The sequence below is a fragment of the Salvelinus alpinus genome, chromosome 1 (assembly GCF_045679555.1).
Source record: "Salvelinus alpinus chromosome 1, SLU_Salpinus.1, whole genome shotgun sequence".
In the NCBI taxonomy this organism is placed as follows: Eukaryota; Metazoa; Chordata; class Actinopteri; order Salmoniformes; family Salmonidae; genus Salvelinus; species Salvelinus alpinus.
The window spans coordinates 2,422,185-2,441,196 of NC_092086.1; the positions used below are offsets into that span (position 1 = coordinate 2,422,185).

Below are 19,012 nucleotides of genomic sequence, written 5' to 3' on the forward strand. Positions count from 1 at the left end.
TAGCTGGGTCAGGATATCGGGGGACCAGTAGCTGGGTCAGGATATCGGGGGACCACTAGCTGGGTTAGGATATTGGGGGACCACTAGCTGGGTTAGGATATTGGGGGACCACTAGCTGGGTCAGGATATTGGGGGACCACTAGCTGGGTCAGGATATTGGGGGACCAGTAGCTGGGTTAGGATATTGGGGGACCAGTAGCTGGTTAGGATATTGGGGGACCAGTAGCTGGGTTAGGATATTGGGGGACCAGTAGCTGGGTTAGGATATTGGGGGACCAGTAGCTGGGTTAGGATATTGGGGGACCAGTAGCTGGTTAGGATATTGGGGGACCAGTAGCTGGTTAGGATATTGGGGGACCAGTAGCTGGTTAGGATATTGGGGGACCAGTAGCTGGTCAGGATATTGGGGGACCACTAGCTGGGTCAGGATATTGGGGGACCAGTAGCTAGTTAGAATATTGGGGGACCAGTAGCTGGTTAGGATATTGGGGGACCACTAGCTGGTTAGGATATTGGGGTACCAGTAGCTGGGTCAGGATATCGGGGGACCAGTAGCTGGGTCAGGATATCGGGGGACCAGTAGCTGGGTTAGGATATCGGGGGACCAGTAGCTGGGTCAGGATATCGGGGGACCAGTAGCTGGGTTAGGATATCGGGGGACCAGTAGCTGGGTCAGGATATCGGGGGACCAGTAGCTGGGTCAGGATATCGGGGGACCACTAGCTGGGTTAGGATATTGGGGGACCACTAGCTGGGTTAGGATATTGGGGGACCAGTAGCTGGTTAGGATATTGGGGGACCAGTAGCTGGTTAGGATATTGGGGGACCAGTAGCTGGTCAGGATATTGGGGGACCAGTAGCTGGTCAGGATATTGGGGGACCACTAGCTGGTTAGGATATTGGGGGACCACTAGCTGGGTAGGATATTGGGGGACCACTAGCTGGGTTAGGATATTGGGGGACCACTAGCTGGTTAGGATATTGGGGGACCAGTAGCTGGTTAGGATATAGCTGGTTAGGATATTGGGGGACCACTAGCTGGTTAGGATATCGGGGTACCAGTAGCTGGGTCAGGATATCGGGGGACCAGTAGCTGGGTCAGGATATCGGGGGACCAGTAGCTGGGTTAGGATATTGGGGGACCAGTAGCTGGTTAGGATATTGGGGGACCAGTAGCTGGGTCAGGATATTGGGGGACCAGTAGCTGGGTCAGGATATTGGGGGACCAGTAGCTGGGTCAGGATATTGGGGGACCAGTAGCTGGGTTAGGATATTGGGGGACCAGTAGCTGGGTTAGGATATTGGGGGACCAGTAGCTGGGTTAGGATATTGGGGGACCAGTAGCTGGTTAGGATATTGGGGGACCAGTAGCTGGGTTAGGATATTGGGGGACCAGTAGCTGGGTTAGGATATTGGGGGACCAGTAGCTGGGTCAGGATATTGGGGGACCAGTAGCTGGTTAGGATATTGGGGGACCAGTAGCTGGTTAGGATATTGGGGGACCACTAGCTGGTCAGGATATTGGGGGACCACTAGCTGGGTCAGGATATTGGGGGACCAGTAGCTGGGTCAGGATATTGGGGGACCACTAGCTGGTTAGGATATTGGGGGACCAGTAGCTGGTTAGGATATTGGGGGACCAGTAGCTGGGTTAGGATATTGGGGGACCAGTAGCTGGTCAGGATATTGGGGGACCAGTAGCTGGTTAGGATATTGGGGGACCACTAGCTGGGTTAGGATATTGAGGGACCAGTAGCTGGGTCAGGATATTGGGGGACCAGTAGCTGGTCAGGATATTGGGGGACCAGTAGCTGGGTCAGGATATGGGGGGACCAGTAGCTGGTCAGGATATTGGGGGACCACTAGCTGGGTCAGGATATTGGGGGACCAGTAGCTAGTTAGAATATTGGGGGACCAGTAGCTGGTTAGGATATTGGGGGACCACTAGCTGGTTAGGATATCGGGGTACCAGTAGCTGGGTCAGGATATCGGGGGACCAGTAGCTGGGTCAGGATATCGGGGGACCAGTAGCTGGGTCAGGATATCGGGGGACCAGTAGCTGGGTCAGGATATCGGGGGACCAGTAGCTGGGTTAGGATATCGGGGGACCAGTAGCTGGGTCAGGATATTGGGGGACCAGGAGCTGGGTCAGGATATTGGGGGACCAGTAGCTGGGTCAGGATATTGGGGGACCAGTAGCTGGGTTAGGATATTGGGGGACAAGGAGCTGGGTCAGGATATTGGGGGACCAGTAGCTGGGTTAGGATATTGGGGGACCAGTAGCTGGGTTAGGATATTGGGGGACCAGTAGCTGGGTCAGGATATTGGGGGACCAGGAGCTGGGTCAGGATATTGGGGGACCAGGAGCTGGGTCAGGATATTGGGGGACCAGTAGCTGGGTCAGGATATTGGGGGACCAGTAGCTGGTTAGGATATTGGGGGACCAGTAGCTGGTTAGGATATTGGGGGACCACTAGCTGGTCAGGATATTGGGGGACCACTAGCTGGGTCAGGATATTGGGGGACCACTAGCTGGGTTAGGATATTGGGGGACCACTAGCTGGTTAGGATATTGGGGGACCACTAGCTGGTTAGGATATCGGGGTACCAGTAGCTGGGTCAGGATATCGGGGTACCAGTAGCTGGGTCAGGATATCGGGGGACCAGTAGCTGGGTCAGGATATCGGGGGACCAGTAGCTGGGTCAGGATATCGGGGGACCAGTAGCTGGGTCAGGATATCGGGGGACCAGTAGCTGGGTTAGGATATTGGGGGACCAGTAGCTGGTTAGGATATTGGGGGACCACTATCTGGGTTAGGCTATTGGGGGACCACTAGCTGGTTAGGATATTGGGGTACCAGTAGCTGGTTAGGATATCGGGGGACCACTAGCTGGTTAGGATATCGGTGGACCACTAGCTGGGTTAGGCTATTGGGGGACCACTAGCTGGTTAGGATATTGGGGTACCAGTAGCTGGTTAGGATATTGGGGGACCAGTAGCTGGTTAGGATATTGGGGGACCACTAGCTGGGTCAGGATATTGGGGGACCACTAGCTGGGTCAGGATATTGGGGGACCACTAGCTGGGTCAGGATATTGGGGGACCACTAGCTGGGTCAGGATATTGGGGGACCACTAGCTGGGTCAGGATATTGGGGGACCAGTAGCTGGGTTAGGATATTGGGGGACCAGTAGCTGGGTTAGGATATTGGGGGACCAGTAGCTGGTTAGGATATTGGGGGACCAGTAGCTGGGTTAGGATATTGGGGGACCAGTAGCTGGTTAGGATATTGGGGGACCAGTAGCTGGGTTAGGATATTGGGGGACCAGTAGCTGGGTTAGGATATTGGGGGACCAGTAGCTGGTTAGGATATTGGGGGACCAGTAGCTGGTTAGGATATTGGGGGACCAGTAGCTGGTTAGGATATTGGGGGACCAGTAGCTGGTCAGGATATTGGGGGACCACTAGCTGGGTCAGGATATTGGGGGACCAGTAGCTAGTTAGAATATTGGGGGACCAGTAGCTGGTTAGGATATTGGGGGACCACTAGCTGGTTAGGATATTGGGGTACCAGTAGCTGGGTCAGGATATCGGGGGACCAGTAGCTGGGTCAGGATATCGGGGGACCAGTAGCTGGGTTAGGATATCGGGGGACCAGTAGCTGGGTCAGGATATCGGGGGACCAGTAGCTGGGTCAGGATATCGGGGGACCACTAGCTGGGTCAGGATATCGGGGGACCACTAGCTGGGTTAGGATATTGGGGGACCACTAGCTGGGTTAGGATATTGGGGGACCAGTAGCTGGTTAGGATATTGGGGGACCAGTAGCTGGTTAGGATATTGGGGGACCAGTAGCTGGTCAGGATATTGGGGGACCAGTAGCTGGTCAGGATATTGGGGGACCACTAGCTGGTTAGGATATTGGGGGACCACTAGCTGGGTTAGGATATTGGGGGACCACTAGCTGGTTAGGATATTGGGGGACCAGTAGCTGGTTAGGATATTGGGGGACCAGTAGCTGGGTTAGGATATTGGGGGACCAGTAGCTGGTCAGGATATTGGGGGACCAGTAGCTGGTTAGGATATTGGGGGACCACTAGCTGGGTTAGGATATTGAGGGACCAGTAGCTGGGTCAGGATATTGGGGGACCAGTAGCGGGTCAGGATATTGGGGGACCAGTAGCTGGGTCAGGATATGGGGGGACCAGTAGCTGGGTCAGGATATTGGGGGACCAGTAGCTGGGTCAGGATATTGGGGGACCAGTAGCTGGGTCAGGATATTGGGGGACCAGGAGCTGGGTTAGGATATTGGGGGACCAGGAGCTGGGTCAGGATATTGGGGGACCAGTAGCTGGGTCAGGATATTGGGGGACCAGTAGCTATAGTGTGTGTGTGTAGTGGGTATAGTGTGTGTGTGTAGTGGGTATAGTGTGTGTGTGTAGTGGGTATAGTGGGTATAGTGGGTATAGTGTGTGTGTGTGTGTGTGTGTGTGTGTGTGTGTGTGTGTGTGTGTGTGTGTGTGTGTGTGTGTGTGTGAGAGAGAGAGAGAGAGAGAGAGGTCGATTTCTATTTTTGGATGCCGATTTTTTTTTTACACCTTTATTTAACTAGACAAGTCAGTTAAGAACACATTCTTATTCTACCTACCAGGGAACGGTGGGTTAACTGTCAGCCTACCAGGGAACGGTGGGTTAACTGTCAGCCTACCGGGGAACGGTGGGTTAACTGTCAGCCTACCGGGGAACGGTGGGTTAACTGTCATCCTACCGGGGAACGGTGGGTTAACTGTCAGCCTCTAACCACCTGATTACATTGCACTCCACGAGGAGCCTGCCTGTTACGCGAATGCAGTAAGAAGCCAATGTAAGTTGCTAGCTAGCATTAAACTTATCTTATCAAAAACAATCAATCATAATCACTAGTTATAACTACACATGGTTGATGATATTACTAGTTTATCTAGCGTGTCCTGCGTTGCATAGAATCGATGCGGTGCGTATCGTTGCTCCAATGTGTACCTAACCATAAACATCAATGCCTTTCTTAAAATCAATACACAGAAGTATATATTTTTAAACCTGCATATTTAGCTAAAAGAAATCCAGGTTAGCAGGCAATATTAACCAGGTGAAATTGTGTCACTTCTCTTGCGTTCATTGCACGCAGAGTTAGGGTATATGCAACAGTTTGTGTGTGTGTGTGTGTAGTGGGTGTGTGTAGTGGGTATAGTGGGTGTGTAGTGGGTATAGTGGATATAGTGGGTACAGTGTGTGTGTGTGTGTATAGTGTGTGTGTGTGTATAGTGTGTGTGTGTGTGTATAGTGTGTGTGTGTGTGTGTGTGTGTATAGTGTGTGTGTGTGTATAGTGGGTGTGTGTGTGTGTAGTGGGTGTGTGTGTGTGTGTGTGTAGTGGGTATGTAGTGGGTATAGTGGATATAGTGGGTATAGTGTGTGTGTAGTGGGTATAGTGGGTATAGTGGGTGTATAGTGGGTATAGTAGATATAGTGGGTATAGTGTGTGTGTAGTGGATATAGTGGGCATAGTGGGTGTGTAGTGGATATAGTGGGCATAGTGGGTGTGTAGTGGTATAGTGGGTGTGTAGTGGATATAGTGGATGTAGTGAGTATAGTGGGTATAGTGTGTGTAGTGGGTATAGTGGGTATAGTGTGTGTGTGTGTGTGTGTGTGTGTATAGTGTGTGTGTGTGTGTGTGTGTAGGTATAGTGGGTATAGTGGGTATAGTGTGTGTGTGTGTGTAGTGGGTATAGTGGGTGTGTAGTGGGTATAGTGGTTACAGTGGGTGTGTAGTGGGTATAGTGGGTGTGTAGTGGTTATAGTGGGTATAGTGGGTGTGTAGTGGTTATAGTGGATATAGTGGGTGTGTAGTGGGTGTGTAGTGGGTGTGTAGTGGTTATAGTGGATATAGTGGGTGTGTAGTGGGTGTGTAGTGGATATAGTGGATATAGTGGGTGTGTAGTGGTTATAGTGGGTGTAGTGGGTGTGTAGTGGTTATAGTGGATATAGTGGGTGTGTAGTGGGTGTGTAGTGGTTATAGTGGATATAGTGGGTGTGTAGTGGTTGTGTAGTGGATATAGTGGTTGTGTAGTGGGTATAGTGGTTACAGTGGGTATAGTGGTAATAGTGGATATAGTGGGTGTGTAGTGGATATAGTGGGTATAGTGGGTGTGTAGTGGGTATAGTGGGTGTGTAGTGGGTATAGTGGTTACAGTGGGTATAGTGGTAATAGTGGATATAGTGGGTGTGTAGTGGGTGTGTAGTGGGTATAGTGGGTATAGTGGGTGTGTAGTGGGTAAAGTGGGTATAGTGGGTGTGTAGTGGGTTCAGTGTGTATAGTGGGTATAGTGTGTGTGTAGTGGGTATAGTGTGTGTGTAGTGGGTATAGTGTGTGTGTAGTGGGTATAGTGGGTGTATAGTGGATATAGTGGGTATAGTGTGTGTAGTGGGTTCAGTGAGTATAGTGTGTGTGTAGTGGATATAGTGGGTATAGTGTGTGTGTAGTGGATATAGTGGGCATAGTGTGTGTGTAGTGGATATAGTGGGCATAGTGTGTGTGTAGTGGATATAGTGTGTGTGTGTAGTGGATATAGTGGGTATAGTGTGTGTGTGTAGTGGATATAGTGGGTATAGTGTGTGTGTAGTGGATATAGTGGGCATAGTGTGTGTAGTGGATATAGTGTGTGTGTGTAGTGGATATAGTGGGTATAGTGTGTGTGTGTGTAGTGGATATAGTGGGTATAGTGTGTGTGTAGTGGATATAGTGGGCATAGTGGGTGTGTAGTGCATATAGTGGGCATAGTGGGTGTGTAGTGGTATAGTGGATGTAGTGTATGTAGTGAGTATAGTGGGTATAGTGTGTGTAGAAGTATAGTGGATGTAGTGAGTAGTGTGTGTGTGTAGTGGATATAGTGGGTGTGTAATGGGTATAGTGGGTGTGTAGTGGGTATAGTGGTTACAGTGGTAATAGTGGGTATAGTGTGTGTGTAGTGGGTATAGTGGTTATAATGTGTATAGTGGGTATAGTGTGTGTAGTGGGTATAGTGTGTGTAGTGGGTATAGTGTGTGTAGTGGGTATAGTGTGTGTGTGTGTGTGTCTGTAGTGGCTATAGTGTGTGTGTGTATTGGGTATAGTGGGTGTGTAGTGGGTATAGTGGGTGTGTAGTGGGTGTAGTGGGTATAGTGGGTGTGTAGTGGGTATAGTGGGTGTGTAGTGGGTATAGTGGGTGTGTAGTGGGTATAGTGGGTGTGTAGTGGGTATAGTGGGTGTGTAGTGGCTATAGTGGGTGTGTAGTGGCTATAGTGGGTGTACCGTAGGGGGATCCCGACAGCCAGATGGGCGGTGCTCCTTGGCGGGGCATCCAGTGGTGAGAGGTCAGGGGGGAGGGGTCGTGGGGCCAGCGGGCGGAGCCTCCAGTCACCATGAGGTTGGAGGTCATGAGGTTAGAGGTCAGGGCGCTGGACACCAGGGGGGGGTGCATCTGCGTGAACTCTGCCAGCTCCTTACTCTCTCTGGACAGACACACACACACACACACACACACACACACACACACACACACACACACACACACACACACACACACACACACACACACACACACACACACACACACACACACACACACTAATTTAAAAACATCTAATTTATAACACTCTTTATATCCATCCTTGATAGGGAGTGATAGAGTACACACACTTCAGGGACAAGAGAATCAACACAACTAGGGAATCAACTCCTAACCCCACCAGGGAATCAACTCCTAACCCAACTAGGGAATCAACTCCTAACCCAACTAGGGAATCAACTCCTAACCCCACCAGGGAATCAACTCCTAACCCAACTAGGGAATCAACTCCTAACCCAACTAGGGAATCAACTCCTAACCCCACCAGGGAATCAACTCCTAACCCCAACCAGGGAATCAACTCCTAACCCAACTAGGGAATCAACCCCTAACCCCACCAGGGAATCAACTCCTAACCCCACCAGGGAATCAACTCCTAACCCCACCAGGGAATCAACTCCTAACCCCCACCAGGGAATCAACTCCTAACCCCACCAGGGAATCAACTCCTAACCCCACCAGGGAATCAACTCCTAACCCCAACCAGGGAATCAACTCCTAACCCAACCAGGGAATCAACTCCTAACCCCACCAGGGAATCAACTCCTAACCCCACCAGGGAATCAACTCCTAACCCCAACCAGGGAATCAACTCCTAACCCCACCAGGGAATCAACTCCTAACCCCACCAGGGAATCAACTCCTAACCCCAACCAGGGAATCAACTCCTAACCCAACCAGGGAATCAACTCCTAACCCCACCAGGGAATCAACTCCTAACCCCACCAGGGAATCAACTCCTAACCCCAACCAGGGAATCAACTCCTAACCCAACTAGGGAATCAACTCCTAACCCCAACCAGGGAATCAACTCCTAACCCCACCAGGGAATCAACTCCTAACCCCACCAGGGAATCAACTCCTAACCCCACCAGGGAATCAACTCCTAACCCCACCAGGGAATCAACTCCTAACCCCAACCAGGGAATCAACTCCTAACCCCAACCAGGGAATCAACTCCTAACCCCACCAGGGAATCAACTCCTAACCCCACCAGGGAATCAACTCCTAACCCCACCAGGGAATCAACTCCTAACCCCACCAGGGAATCAACTCCTAACCCCAACCAGGGAATCAACTCCTAACCCAACCAGGGAATCAACTCCTAACCCCACCAGGGAATCAACTCCTAACCCCACCAGGGAATCAACTCCTAACCCCAACCAGGGAATCAACTCCTAACCCAACTAGGGAATCAACTCCTAACCCCAACCAGGGAATCAACTCCTAACCCCACCAGGGAATCAACTCCTAACCCCACCAGGGAATCAACTCCTAACCCCACCAGGGAATCAACTCCTAACCCCACCAGGGAATCAACTCCTAACCCCAACCAGGGAATCAACTCCTAACCCCAACCAGGGAATCAACTCCTAACCCCACCAGGGAATCAACTCCTAACCCCACCAGGGAATCAACTCCTAACCCTACCAGGGAATCAACTCCTAACCCCAACTAGGGAATCAACTCCTAACCCCACCAGGGAATCAACTCCTAACCCCAACCAGGGAATCAACTCCTAACCCCACCAGGGAATCAACTCCTAACCCCACCAGGGAATCAACTCCTAACCCCACCAGGGAATCAACTCCTAACCCCACCAGGGAATCAACTCCTAACCCCACCAGGGAATCAACTCCTAACCCCACCAGGGAATCAACTCCTAACCCCACCAGGGAATCAACTCCTAACCCCACCAGGGAATCAACTCCTAACCCCACCAGGGAATCAACTCCTAACCCCACCAGGGAATCAACTCCTAACCCAACTAGGGAATCAACTCCTAACCCCAACCAGGGAATCAACTCCTAACCCAACTAGGGAATCAACTCCTAACCCCAACCAGGGAATCAACTCCTAACCCCAACCAGGGAATCAACTCCTAACCCCAACTAGGGAATCAACTCCTAACCCCACCAGGGAATCAACCCCTAACCCAACCAGGGAATCAACCCCTAACCCCACCAGGGAATCAACCCCTAACCCAACCAGGGAATCAACTCCTAACCCAACCAGGGAATCAACTCCTAACCCCACCAGGGAATCAACTCCTAACCCCACCAGGGAATCAACTCCTAACCCCACCAGGGAATCAACTCCTAACCCCACCAGGGAATCAACCCCTAACCCCACCAGGGAATCAACTCCTAAACCCACCAGGGAATCAACTCCTAACCCCAACCAGGGAATCAACTCCTAACCCCACCAGGGAATCAACTCCTAACCCCACCAGGGAATCAACTCCTAACCCCACCAGGGAATCAACTCCTAACCCCAACTAGGGAATCAACTCCTAACCCCACCAGGGAATCAACTCCTAACCCCAACCAGGGAATCAACTCCTAACCCCACCAGGGAATCAACTCCTAACCCCACCAGGGAATCAACTCCTAACCCCAACCAGGGAATCAACTCCTAACCCCAACCAGGGAATCAACTCCTAACCCCAACCAGGGAATCAACTCCTAACCCCAACCAGGGAATCAACTCCTAACCCCAACCAGGGAATCAACTCCTAACCCCAACCAGGGAATCAACTCCTAACCCCACCAGGGAATCAACTCCTAACCCCACCAGGGAATCAACTCCTAACCCCACCAGGGAATCAACTCCTAACCCCAACTAGGGAATCAACTCCTAACCCCACCAGGGAATCAACTCCTAACCCCAACCAGGGAATCAACTCCTAACCCCACCAGGGAATCAACTCCTAACCCCACCAGGGAATCAACTCCTAACCCCACCAGGGAATCAACTCCTAACCCCACCAGGGAATCAACTCCTAACCCCACCAGGGAATCAACTCCTAACCCCACCAGGGAATCAACTCCTAACCCCACCAGGGAATCAACTCCTAACCCCACCAGGGAATCAACTCCTAACCCCACCAGGGAATCAACTCCTAACCCCACCAGGGAATCAACTCCTAACCCAACTAGGGAATCAACTCCTAACCCCAACCAGGGAATCAACTCCTAACCCAACTAGGGAATCAACTCCTAACCCCAACCAGGGAATCAACTCCTAACCCCAACCAGGGAATCAACTCCTAACCCCAACTAGGGAATCAACTCCTAACCCCACCAGGGAATCAACCCCTAACCCAACCAGGGAATCAACCCCTAACCCCACCAGGGAATCAACCCCTAACCCAACCAGGGAATCAACTCCTAACCCAACCAGGGAATCAACTCCTAACCCCACCAGGGAATCAACTCCTAACCCCACCAGGGAATCAACTCCTAACCCCACCAGGGAATCAACTCCTAACCCCACCAGGGAATCAACCCCTAACCCCACCAGGGAATCAACTCCTAAACCCACCAGGGAATCAACTCCTAACCCCAACCAGGGAATCAACTCCTAACCCCAACCAGGGAATCAACTCCTAACCCCAACCAGGGAATCAACTCCTAACCCCACCAGGGAATCAACTCCTAACCCCACCAGGGAATCAACTCCTAACCCCACCAGGGAATCAACTCCTAACCCCACCAGGGAATCAACTCCTAACCCCAACCAGGGAATCAACTCCTAACCCCAACCAGGGAATCAACTCCTAACCCCAACCAGGGAATCAACTCCTAACCCCAACCAGGGAATCAACTCCTAACCCCACCAGGGAATCAACTCCTAACCCCACCAGGGAATCAACTCCTAACCCCACCAGGGAATCAACTCCTAACCCCAACCAGGGAATCAACTCCTAACCCCAACCAGGGAATCAACTCCTAACCCCAACCAGGGAATCAACTCCTAACCCCAACCAGGGAATCAACTCCTAACCCCACCAGGGAATCAACCCCTAACCCAACCAGGGAATCAACCCCTAACCCAACCAGGGAATCAACCCAACCAGGGAATCAACTCCTAACCCCACCAGGGAATCAACTCCTAACCCCACCAGGGAATCAACTCCTAACCCCACCAGGGAATCAACTCCTAACCCCACCAGGGAATCAACCCCTAACCCCACCAGGGAATCAACTCCTAAACCCACCAGGGAATCAACTCCTAACCCCAACCAGGGAATCAACTCCTAACCCCACCAGGGAATCAACTCCTAACCCCAACCAGGGAATCAACTTCTAACCCCAACCAGGGAATCAACTCCTAACCCCAACCAGGGAATCAACTCCTAACCCCAACCAGGGAATCAACTCCTAACCCCAACCAGGGAATCAACTCCTAACCCCACCAGGGAATCAACTCCTAACCCCACCAGGGAATCAACTCCTAACCCCACCAGGGAATCAACTCCTAACCCCAACCAGGGAATCAACTCCTAACCCCAACCAGGGAATCAACTCCTAACCCCAACCAGGGAATCAACTCCTAACCCCACCAGGGAATCAACCCCTAACCCAACCAGGGAATCAACCCAACCAGGGAATCAACCCAACCAGGGAATCAACTCCTAACCCCACCAGGGAATCAACTCCTAACCCCACCAGGGAATCAACTCCTAACCCCAACCAGGGAATCAACTCCTAACCCCACCAGGGAATCAACTCCTAACCCCACCAGGGAATCAACTCCTAACCCCACCAGGGAATCAACCCCTAACCCCACCAGGGAATCAACTCCTAACCCCAACCAGGGAATCAACTCCTAACCCCAACCAGGGAATCAACTCCTAACCCCAACCAGGGAATCAACTCCTAACCCCAACCAGGGAATCAACTCCTAACCCCACCAGGGAATCAACTCCTAACCCCACCAGGGAATCAACTCCTAACGCCACCAGGGAATCAACTCCTAACCCCAACCAGGGAATCAACTCCTAACCCCACCAGGGAATCAACCCCTAACCCCACCAGGGAATCAACTCCTAACCCCAACCAGGGAATCAACTCCTAACCCCAACCAGGGAATCAACTCCTAACCCCAACCAGGGAATCAACTCCTAACCCCAACCAGGGAATCAACTCCTAACCCCACCAGGGAATCAACTCCTAACCCCACCAGGGAATCAACTCCTAACCCCACCAGGGAATCAACTCAATCAACTCCTAACCCCAACCAGGGAATCAACTCCTAACCCCAACCAGGGAATCAACTCCTAACCCCAACCAGGGAATCAACTCCTAACCCCAACCAGGGAATCACCTCCTAACCCCACCAGGGAATCAACTCCTAACCCCACCAGGGAATCAACTCCTAACCCCACCAGGGAATCAACTCCTAACCCCAACCAGGGAATCAACTCCTAACCCCAACCAGGGAATCAACTCCTAACCCCAACCAGGGAATCAACTCCTAACCCCAACCAGGGAATCAACTCCTAACCCCACCAGGGAATCAACCCCTAACCCAACCAGGGAATCAACCCCTAACCCAACCAGGGAATCAACCCAACCAGGGAATCAACTCCTAACCCCACCAGGGAATCAACTCCTAACCCCACCAGGGAATCAACTCCTAACCCCACCAGGGAATCAACTCCTAACCCCACCAGGGAATCAACCCCTAACCCCACCAGGGAATCAACTCCTAAACCCACCAGGGAATCAACTCCTAACCCCAACCAGGGAATCAACTCCTAACCCCAACCAGGGAATCAACTCCTAACCCCAACCAGGGAATCAACTCCTAACCCCAACCAGGGAATCAACTCCTAACCCCACCAGGGAATCAACTCCTAACCCCACCAGGGAATCAACTCCTAACCCCAACCAGGGAATCAACTCCTAACCCCACCAGGGAATCAACCCCTAACCCCACCAGGGAATCAACTCCTAACCCCAACCAGGGAATCAACTCCTAACCCCAACCAGGGAATCAACTCCTAACCCCAACCAGGGAATCAACTCCTAACCCCAACCAGGGAATCAACTCCTAACCCCAACCAGGGAATCAACTCCTAACCCAACCAGGGAATCAACTCCTAACCCCACCAGGGAATCAACTCCTAACCCCACCAGGGAATCAACTCCTAACCCCAACCAGGGAATCAACTCCTAACCCCAACCAGGGAATCAACTCCTAACCCCAACCAGGGAATCAACTCCTAACCCCAACCAGGGAATCAACTCCTAACCCCACCAGGGAATCAACCCCTAACCCAACCAGGGAATCAACCCCTAACCCAACCAGGGAATCAACCCAACCAGGGAATCAACTCCTAACCCCACCAGGGAATCAACTCCTAACCCCACCAGGGAATCAACTCCTAAACCCACCAGGGAATCAACTCCTAACCCCAACCAGGGAATCAACTCCTAACCCCAACCAGGGAATCAACTCCTAACCCCAACCAGGGAATCAACTCCTAACCCCAACCAGGGAATCAACTCCTAACCCCACCAGGGAATCAACTCCTAACCCCAACCAGGGAATCAACTCCTAACCCCAACCAGGGAATCAACTCCTAACCCCACCAGGGAATCAACCCCTAACCCCACCAGGGAATCAACCCCTAACCCCACCAGGGAATCAACCCCACCAGGGAATCAACCCCACCAGGGAATCAACCCCACCAGGGAATCAACCCCACCAGGGAATCAACCCCACCAGGGAATCAACCCAACCAGGGAATCAACTCCTAACCCAACCAGGGAATCAACCCAACCAGGGAATCAACTCCTAACCCAACCAGGGAATCAACTCCTAACCCAACCAGGGAATCAACCCAACCAGGGAATCAACTCCTAACCCCACCAGGGAATCAACTCCTAACCCAACCAGGGAATCAACTCCTAACCCCACCAGGGAATCAACTCCTAACCCCACCAGGGAATCAACTCCTAACCCAACCAGGGAATCAACTCCTAACCCAACCAGGGAATCAACTCAACCAGGGAATCAACCCCTAACCCAACCAGGGAATCAACCCCTAACCCAACCAGGGAATCAACCCCTAACCCAACCAGGGAATCAACTCCTAACCCAACCAGGGAATCAACTCCTAACCCAACCAGGGAATCAACTCCTAACCCAACCAGGGAATCAACTCCTAACCCAACCAGGGAATCAACTCCTAACCCAACCAGGGAATCAACTCCTAACCCAACCAGGGAATAAACTCCTAACCCCACCAGGGAATCAACCCCTAACCCCACCAGGGAATCAACTCCTAACCCCAACCAGGGAATCAACCCCACCAGGGAATCAACCCCACCAGGGAATCAACCCAACCAGGGAATCAACCCAACCAGGGAATCAACCCAACCAGGGAATCAACCCAACCAGGGAATCAACTCCTAACCCAACCAGGGAATCAACGAACAGGTTATATGAATAATATCTACAGTTTCCTAACAGGTTGCAGGTCAGAAAATGTGACAGACAGTCTTTACTGCAGCCTTTCATAAGGTGAGTCGTTGGTCACGCCCCCTGACCTGAGCAACTGCTCCTGCTCCAGGCACCCCAGTCTATCACCACGGTGACGGGCTCGCTCGTCCCCCCGCTCCTCGTCTGTTTGGACGACAGAATAGAACACAGTGATCCATAATGCACTGCTTCAAGAACAGTAGATTTGGTGATATCTGGTATATTAAAATACACTAAAATATCAAATGCAACAATTACCGACTTACAGTTCATACGGAAATCGGTCAATTTAAATAAATGAATTGGGCTCTAATTTCACATAACTGGGAATATAGATATGCATCTGTTGGACTACCAATTGGATATCAGGAAATTGTGGAGAAAAAGGGGATAAAAGTAACAAAAATAAATAAATAAATATATATTATAATAACAGAAACATAAATATATATATTTTTAAATACAAACTTGAGAAAATGTGTGTCATTGTGTTGTGTGACAAAACTGCACATTTTAAAGTGGCCATATATGGTCAACAGTCTCTAGAACCTTGTTTGATGCTTCTACTGTAAAGGAGGGGGGGAATGAGAGGGGATTGAGTCAGTGGTCTGGCAGAGTGTCATGAGCTGGTCACACGCGTTCACGTGAGAGTTAGCTTGTGTTCCATTGCATTTCTACAGACACAGGAATTTCATCAACGTTTATGATGAGTATTTCTGTAAATTGATGTGGCTCTCTGCAAAATCACCCGGATGTTTTGGAAGCAAAACATTACTGAACGTAACGCGCCAATGTAAACTGAGATTTTTGGATATAAATATGAACTTTATCGAACAAAACATACATGTAATTGTGTAACATGATGTCCTATGAGTGTCATCTGATGAAGATCATCAAAGGTTAGTGATTCATTTTATCTCTATTTCTGCTTTTTGTGACTCCTCTTTTTGGCTGGAAAAATGGCTGTGCTTTTCTGTGACTATGTACTGACCTAACATAATCGTTTGGTGTGCTTTCGCCGTAAAGCCTTTTTGAAATCTGACACATTGGCTGGATTTACAACAAGTGTAGCTTTAATTTGGTGTATTTGCATGTGTGATTTCATGAAAGTTACATTTTTAATAGTAATCTATTTGAATTTGGCGCTCTGCATTTTCACTGCTAGCACATCCCACATATCCTAGAGAGGTTAAATGTCAAAAACATATGAAAACTGTTTGTCCCACCCCCCCATATCTAAACCCCCAGTTGTCCCCTTGGTATAAGATGTAAATAAATAGCCAGTCTCACCTTTAACCCCTGCGTGCGGTACTAGAGGTCTCTGCGAGTCTGTATTGCTACTGTCCCTCTGTCTGGCCACGGCCACAGCTATCCCGACAGGAGGGTGCCGGACCTCTCCCCCGCCCTCGCCTGGCCCCTCGCCGCGTCCCAACGCCCGGGCGCTGTCGGGGTGCTCCCGCTCTCTCTTCATCAGCCTCCCTCCTCCTCCTCCCCCCTCCAGTCTCATGAACGCCAGCCCTCCGAACGCGGCTTGGCTGTCCGTGTTCTGCCCGGAGGACCCCTGGCGTTCAGGTGGGAAGTTCCCGCTGTATTTGATTAGACTCTGCATGGCCGACACCTCTCCTCCTTCTGCTCCCCCCTCGGACCCTCCTCCCCCGCTGCCTCTCCTTCCCCCCACTGGGCGGTACAGGGCTGAGGTGTCCAAGTAGCGCCTCTGTCCCTCCTCTCCCCTCTGGGGTTGTGGCGGAGGGTGGGGGGAATGTGTGTGTCTGTGTTGGGGTGTGTGGGGGTTGGATGGGGGTCTATGGAGTTCCTGCTGGTTATGGTGTGAGGGTTGAGTGTGTGTGTGTCCGTGTTGGGGTGTGTGGGGGTTGGATGGGGGTCTGTGGAGTTCCTGCTGGTTGTTGTGTGAGGGTTGAGTGTGTGTGTGTCCGTGTTGGGATGTGTGGGGGTTGGATGGGGGTCTGTTGAGTTCCTGCTGGTTGTTGTGTGAGGGCTGAGTGTGTGTGCGTGCCTGCTGTGCGGAGTGTGTGTGTGTGTGTTGAGAGCGTGCGTGTCCGTGCTGGGAGGCCAGAGCTGCCATATGACTGGTGGCGTAGTTGGCCAATGGGCTGATGGGGTTCCATTTAGGCCCTTCCCCCACCCGAACCAAGCCCAATCGGATGGCATGTTTTGGCGTGTCCCTGGGGTCCGGGCTGAACCCTGATTGGCTGACGTAACCGTCTCGTTTCAGAGCCGAACCATTGGAGCAGATCACAGAGCCCTCCTCCCGCTCTCTCTGATTGGACAAATCACCAGGAAGAGAAGCACGACTGTCCAATAGAGTCTTTTCAGGAAACCTCTCCCTTTCTCTCTCCCTCTCCCTTTCCCTCTCCCTTTCTCTCTCCCTCTCCCTTTCTCTCTCCCTCTCCCTTTCTCTCTCCCTCTCCCTTTCTCTCTCCCTCTCTCTCAGTTTGTCGTGTTTGTCCCTGGCCTGCGAAGCGATCTGAATCGGGCCGATCTGCTCATCATAGACCTCCACAGAAGGCACGTAAGTGGGCGCGCTCACACGCTGTTCCCTGATAGGCTCCCGGTGTGCAGGGTAGGTGGGGCCAGGGAGGAGTCCACCGCTGTAGGTAGATTCAGTCTTCCTCAGCCCGTCTGTGTGTGTGTGGGGGCTGGGGTTAGGGTTGGGGGAGCGAGTGGGTGTGTCTTCAGTCTCTGGGTAACGCCCAGAAGAGGAGGAGCCCCGGGTGGGGGGAGGAGCAGAGGGGTGGTGGAGGAAAGCCTCTCTTTCTCTCTCTCGGTCTCTGTGGCGTTCTCGCTCTCCACTCCTCCCATCCCGTGTCAGATCTACCACACTGTATGGACGAGGCTCCTCTCTCGACCGCTCCCTCTCTCCTCTGTCTCTCTCCTCGCGGTAGAGTCTGTCTCTGCCCGACTCCTGAGGCTCCTCTCTCTCCTCGCGGTAGAGTCTGTCTCTGCCCCCCTCCTGAGGCTCTTCCCTCTCCTCACGGTAGATTCTGTCTCGGTCCCTGCCCCCCTCCTGAGGCACCCCCCTCTCCTCGCGGTAGGGTCTGTCTCGGTCCCTACCCCCCTCCTGAGGCTCCTCTCTCTCCTCGCGGTAGAGTCTGTCTCGGCCCCCCTCCTGAGGCACCTCTCTCTCCCTCTCCTCGCGGTAGAGTCTGTCTCGGCCCCCCTCCTGAGGCACCTCTCTCTCCCTCTCCTCGCGGTAGAGTCTGTCTCGGTCCCTACCCCCCTCCCGGGAGCTACTCTGGGGGGTGGAGCTGGGGGGGACGGAGGAGGGTTGGAGAGGCGGCTGGGGTAACGACACCGGCAGGAAGAACCTCTCTGGAACACAAACATCACAAAAACACAACACCCATCAGAACACACCACCACACCCATCGGAACACACCACCACACCCATCGGAACACACCACCACACCCATCGGAACACACCACCACACCCATCGGAACACACCACCACACCCATCGGAACACACCACCACACCCATCGGAACACACCACCACACCCATCGGAACACACCACCACACCCATCAGAACACACCACCACACCCATCAGAACACACCACCACACCCATCAGAACACACCACCAGACGCATCAGAACACACCACCACACCCATCAGAACACACCACCACATGCATCAATTTGCTGAGTAGAGTGTTTAAGGTAGAATTCACTGGTCACCCCCCAAAGCCAACACCTCCTTTGGTCGCCTTTCCTTCCAGTTCTCTGCTGCCAATGACTGGAACGAACTGCAAAAATCTCTGAAGCTGGAGACTCATATCTCCCTTACTAGCTTTAAGCACCAGCTGTCAGAGCAGCTCACAGATCACTGTACCTGTACATAGCCCATCTGTAAATGGCACACCCAACTACCTCATCCCCATATTGTAATTTTTTTCTCCTTTGCACCCCAGTATCTCTACTTGCACATTCATCTTCTGCACACCTATCACTCCAGTGTTTATTTGTTAAATTGTAATTATTTTGCCTCTATGGCCTATTTATTGCCTTATCTACCTACTCTTCTACATTTGCACACACTGTTTATAGATTCTTCTATTGTGTTATTGACTGTATGTTTG

The 19,012-nt window shown here is 51.8% G+C and overlaps 1 protein-coding gene across 5 annotated transcripts in view; it reads right to left on the reverse strand.

The window, feature by feature from the left end:
* Positions 1-19,012, reverse strand: part of LOC139568746 (trinucleotide repeat-containing gene 18 protein-like) — a 57,615-nt gene that overhangs the window by 12,184 nt on the left and 26,419 nt on the right. For all 5 annotated transcript variants that reach the window (XM_071390814.1, XM_071390798.1, XM_071390805.1 and 2 more), the window contains 3 exons: positions 16,208-18,247; positions 14,986-15,061; positions 7,330-7,529 (listed from right to left, as the gene is read on the reverse strand). In XM_071390814.1, the coding sequence (XP_071246915.1) occupies positions 7,330-7,529; positions 14,986-15,061; positions 16,208-18,247 (2,316 nt within the window). The remainder of the gene's footprint in view (positions 1-7,329; positions 7,530-14,985; positions 15,062-16,207; positions 18,248-19,012) is intronic.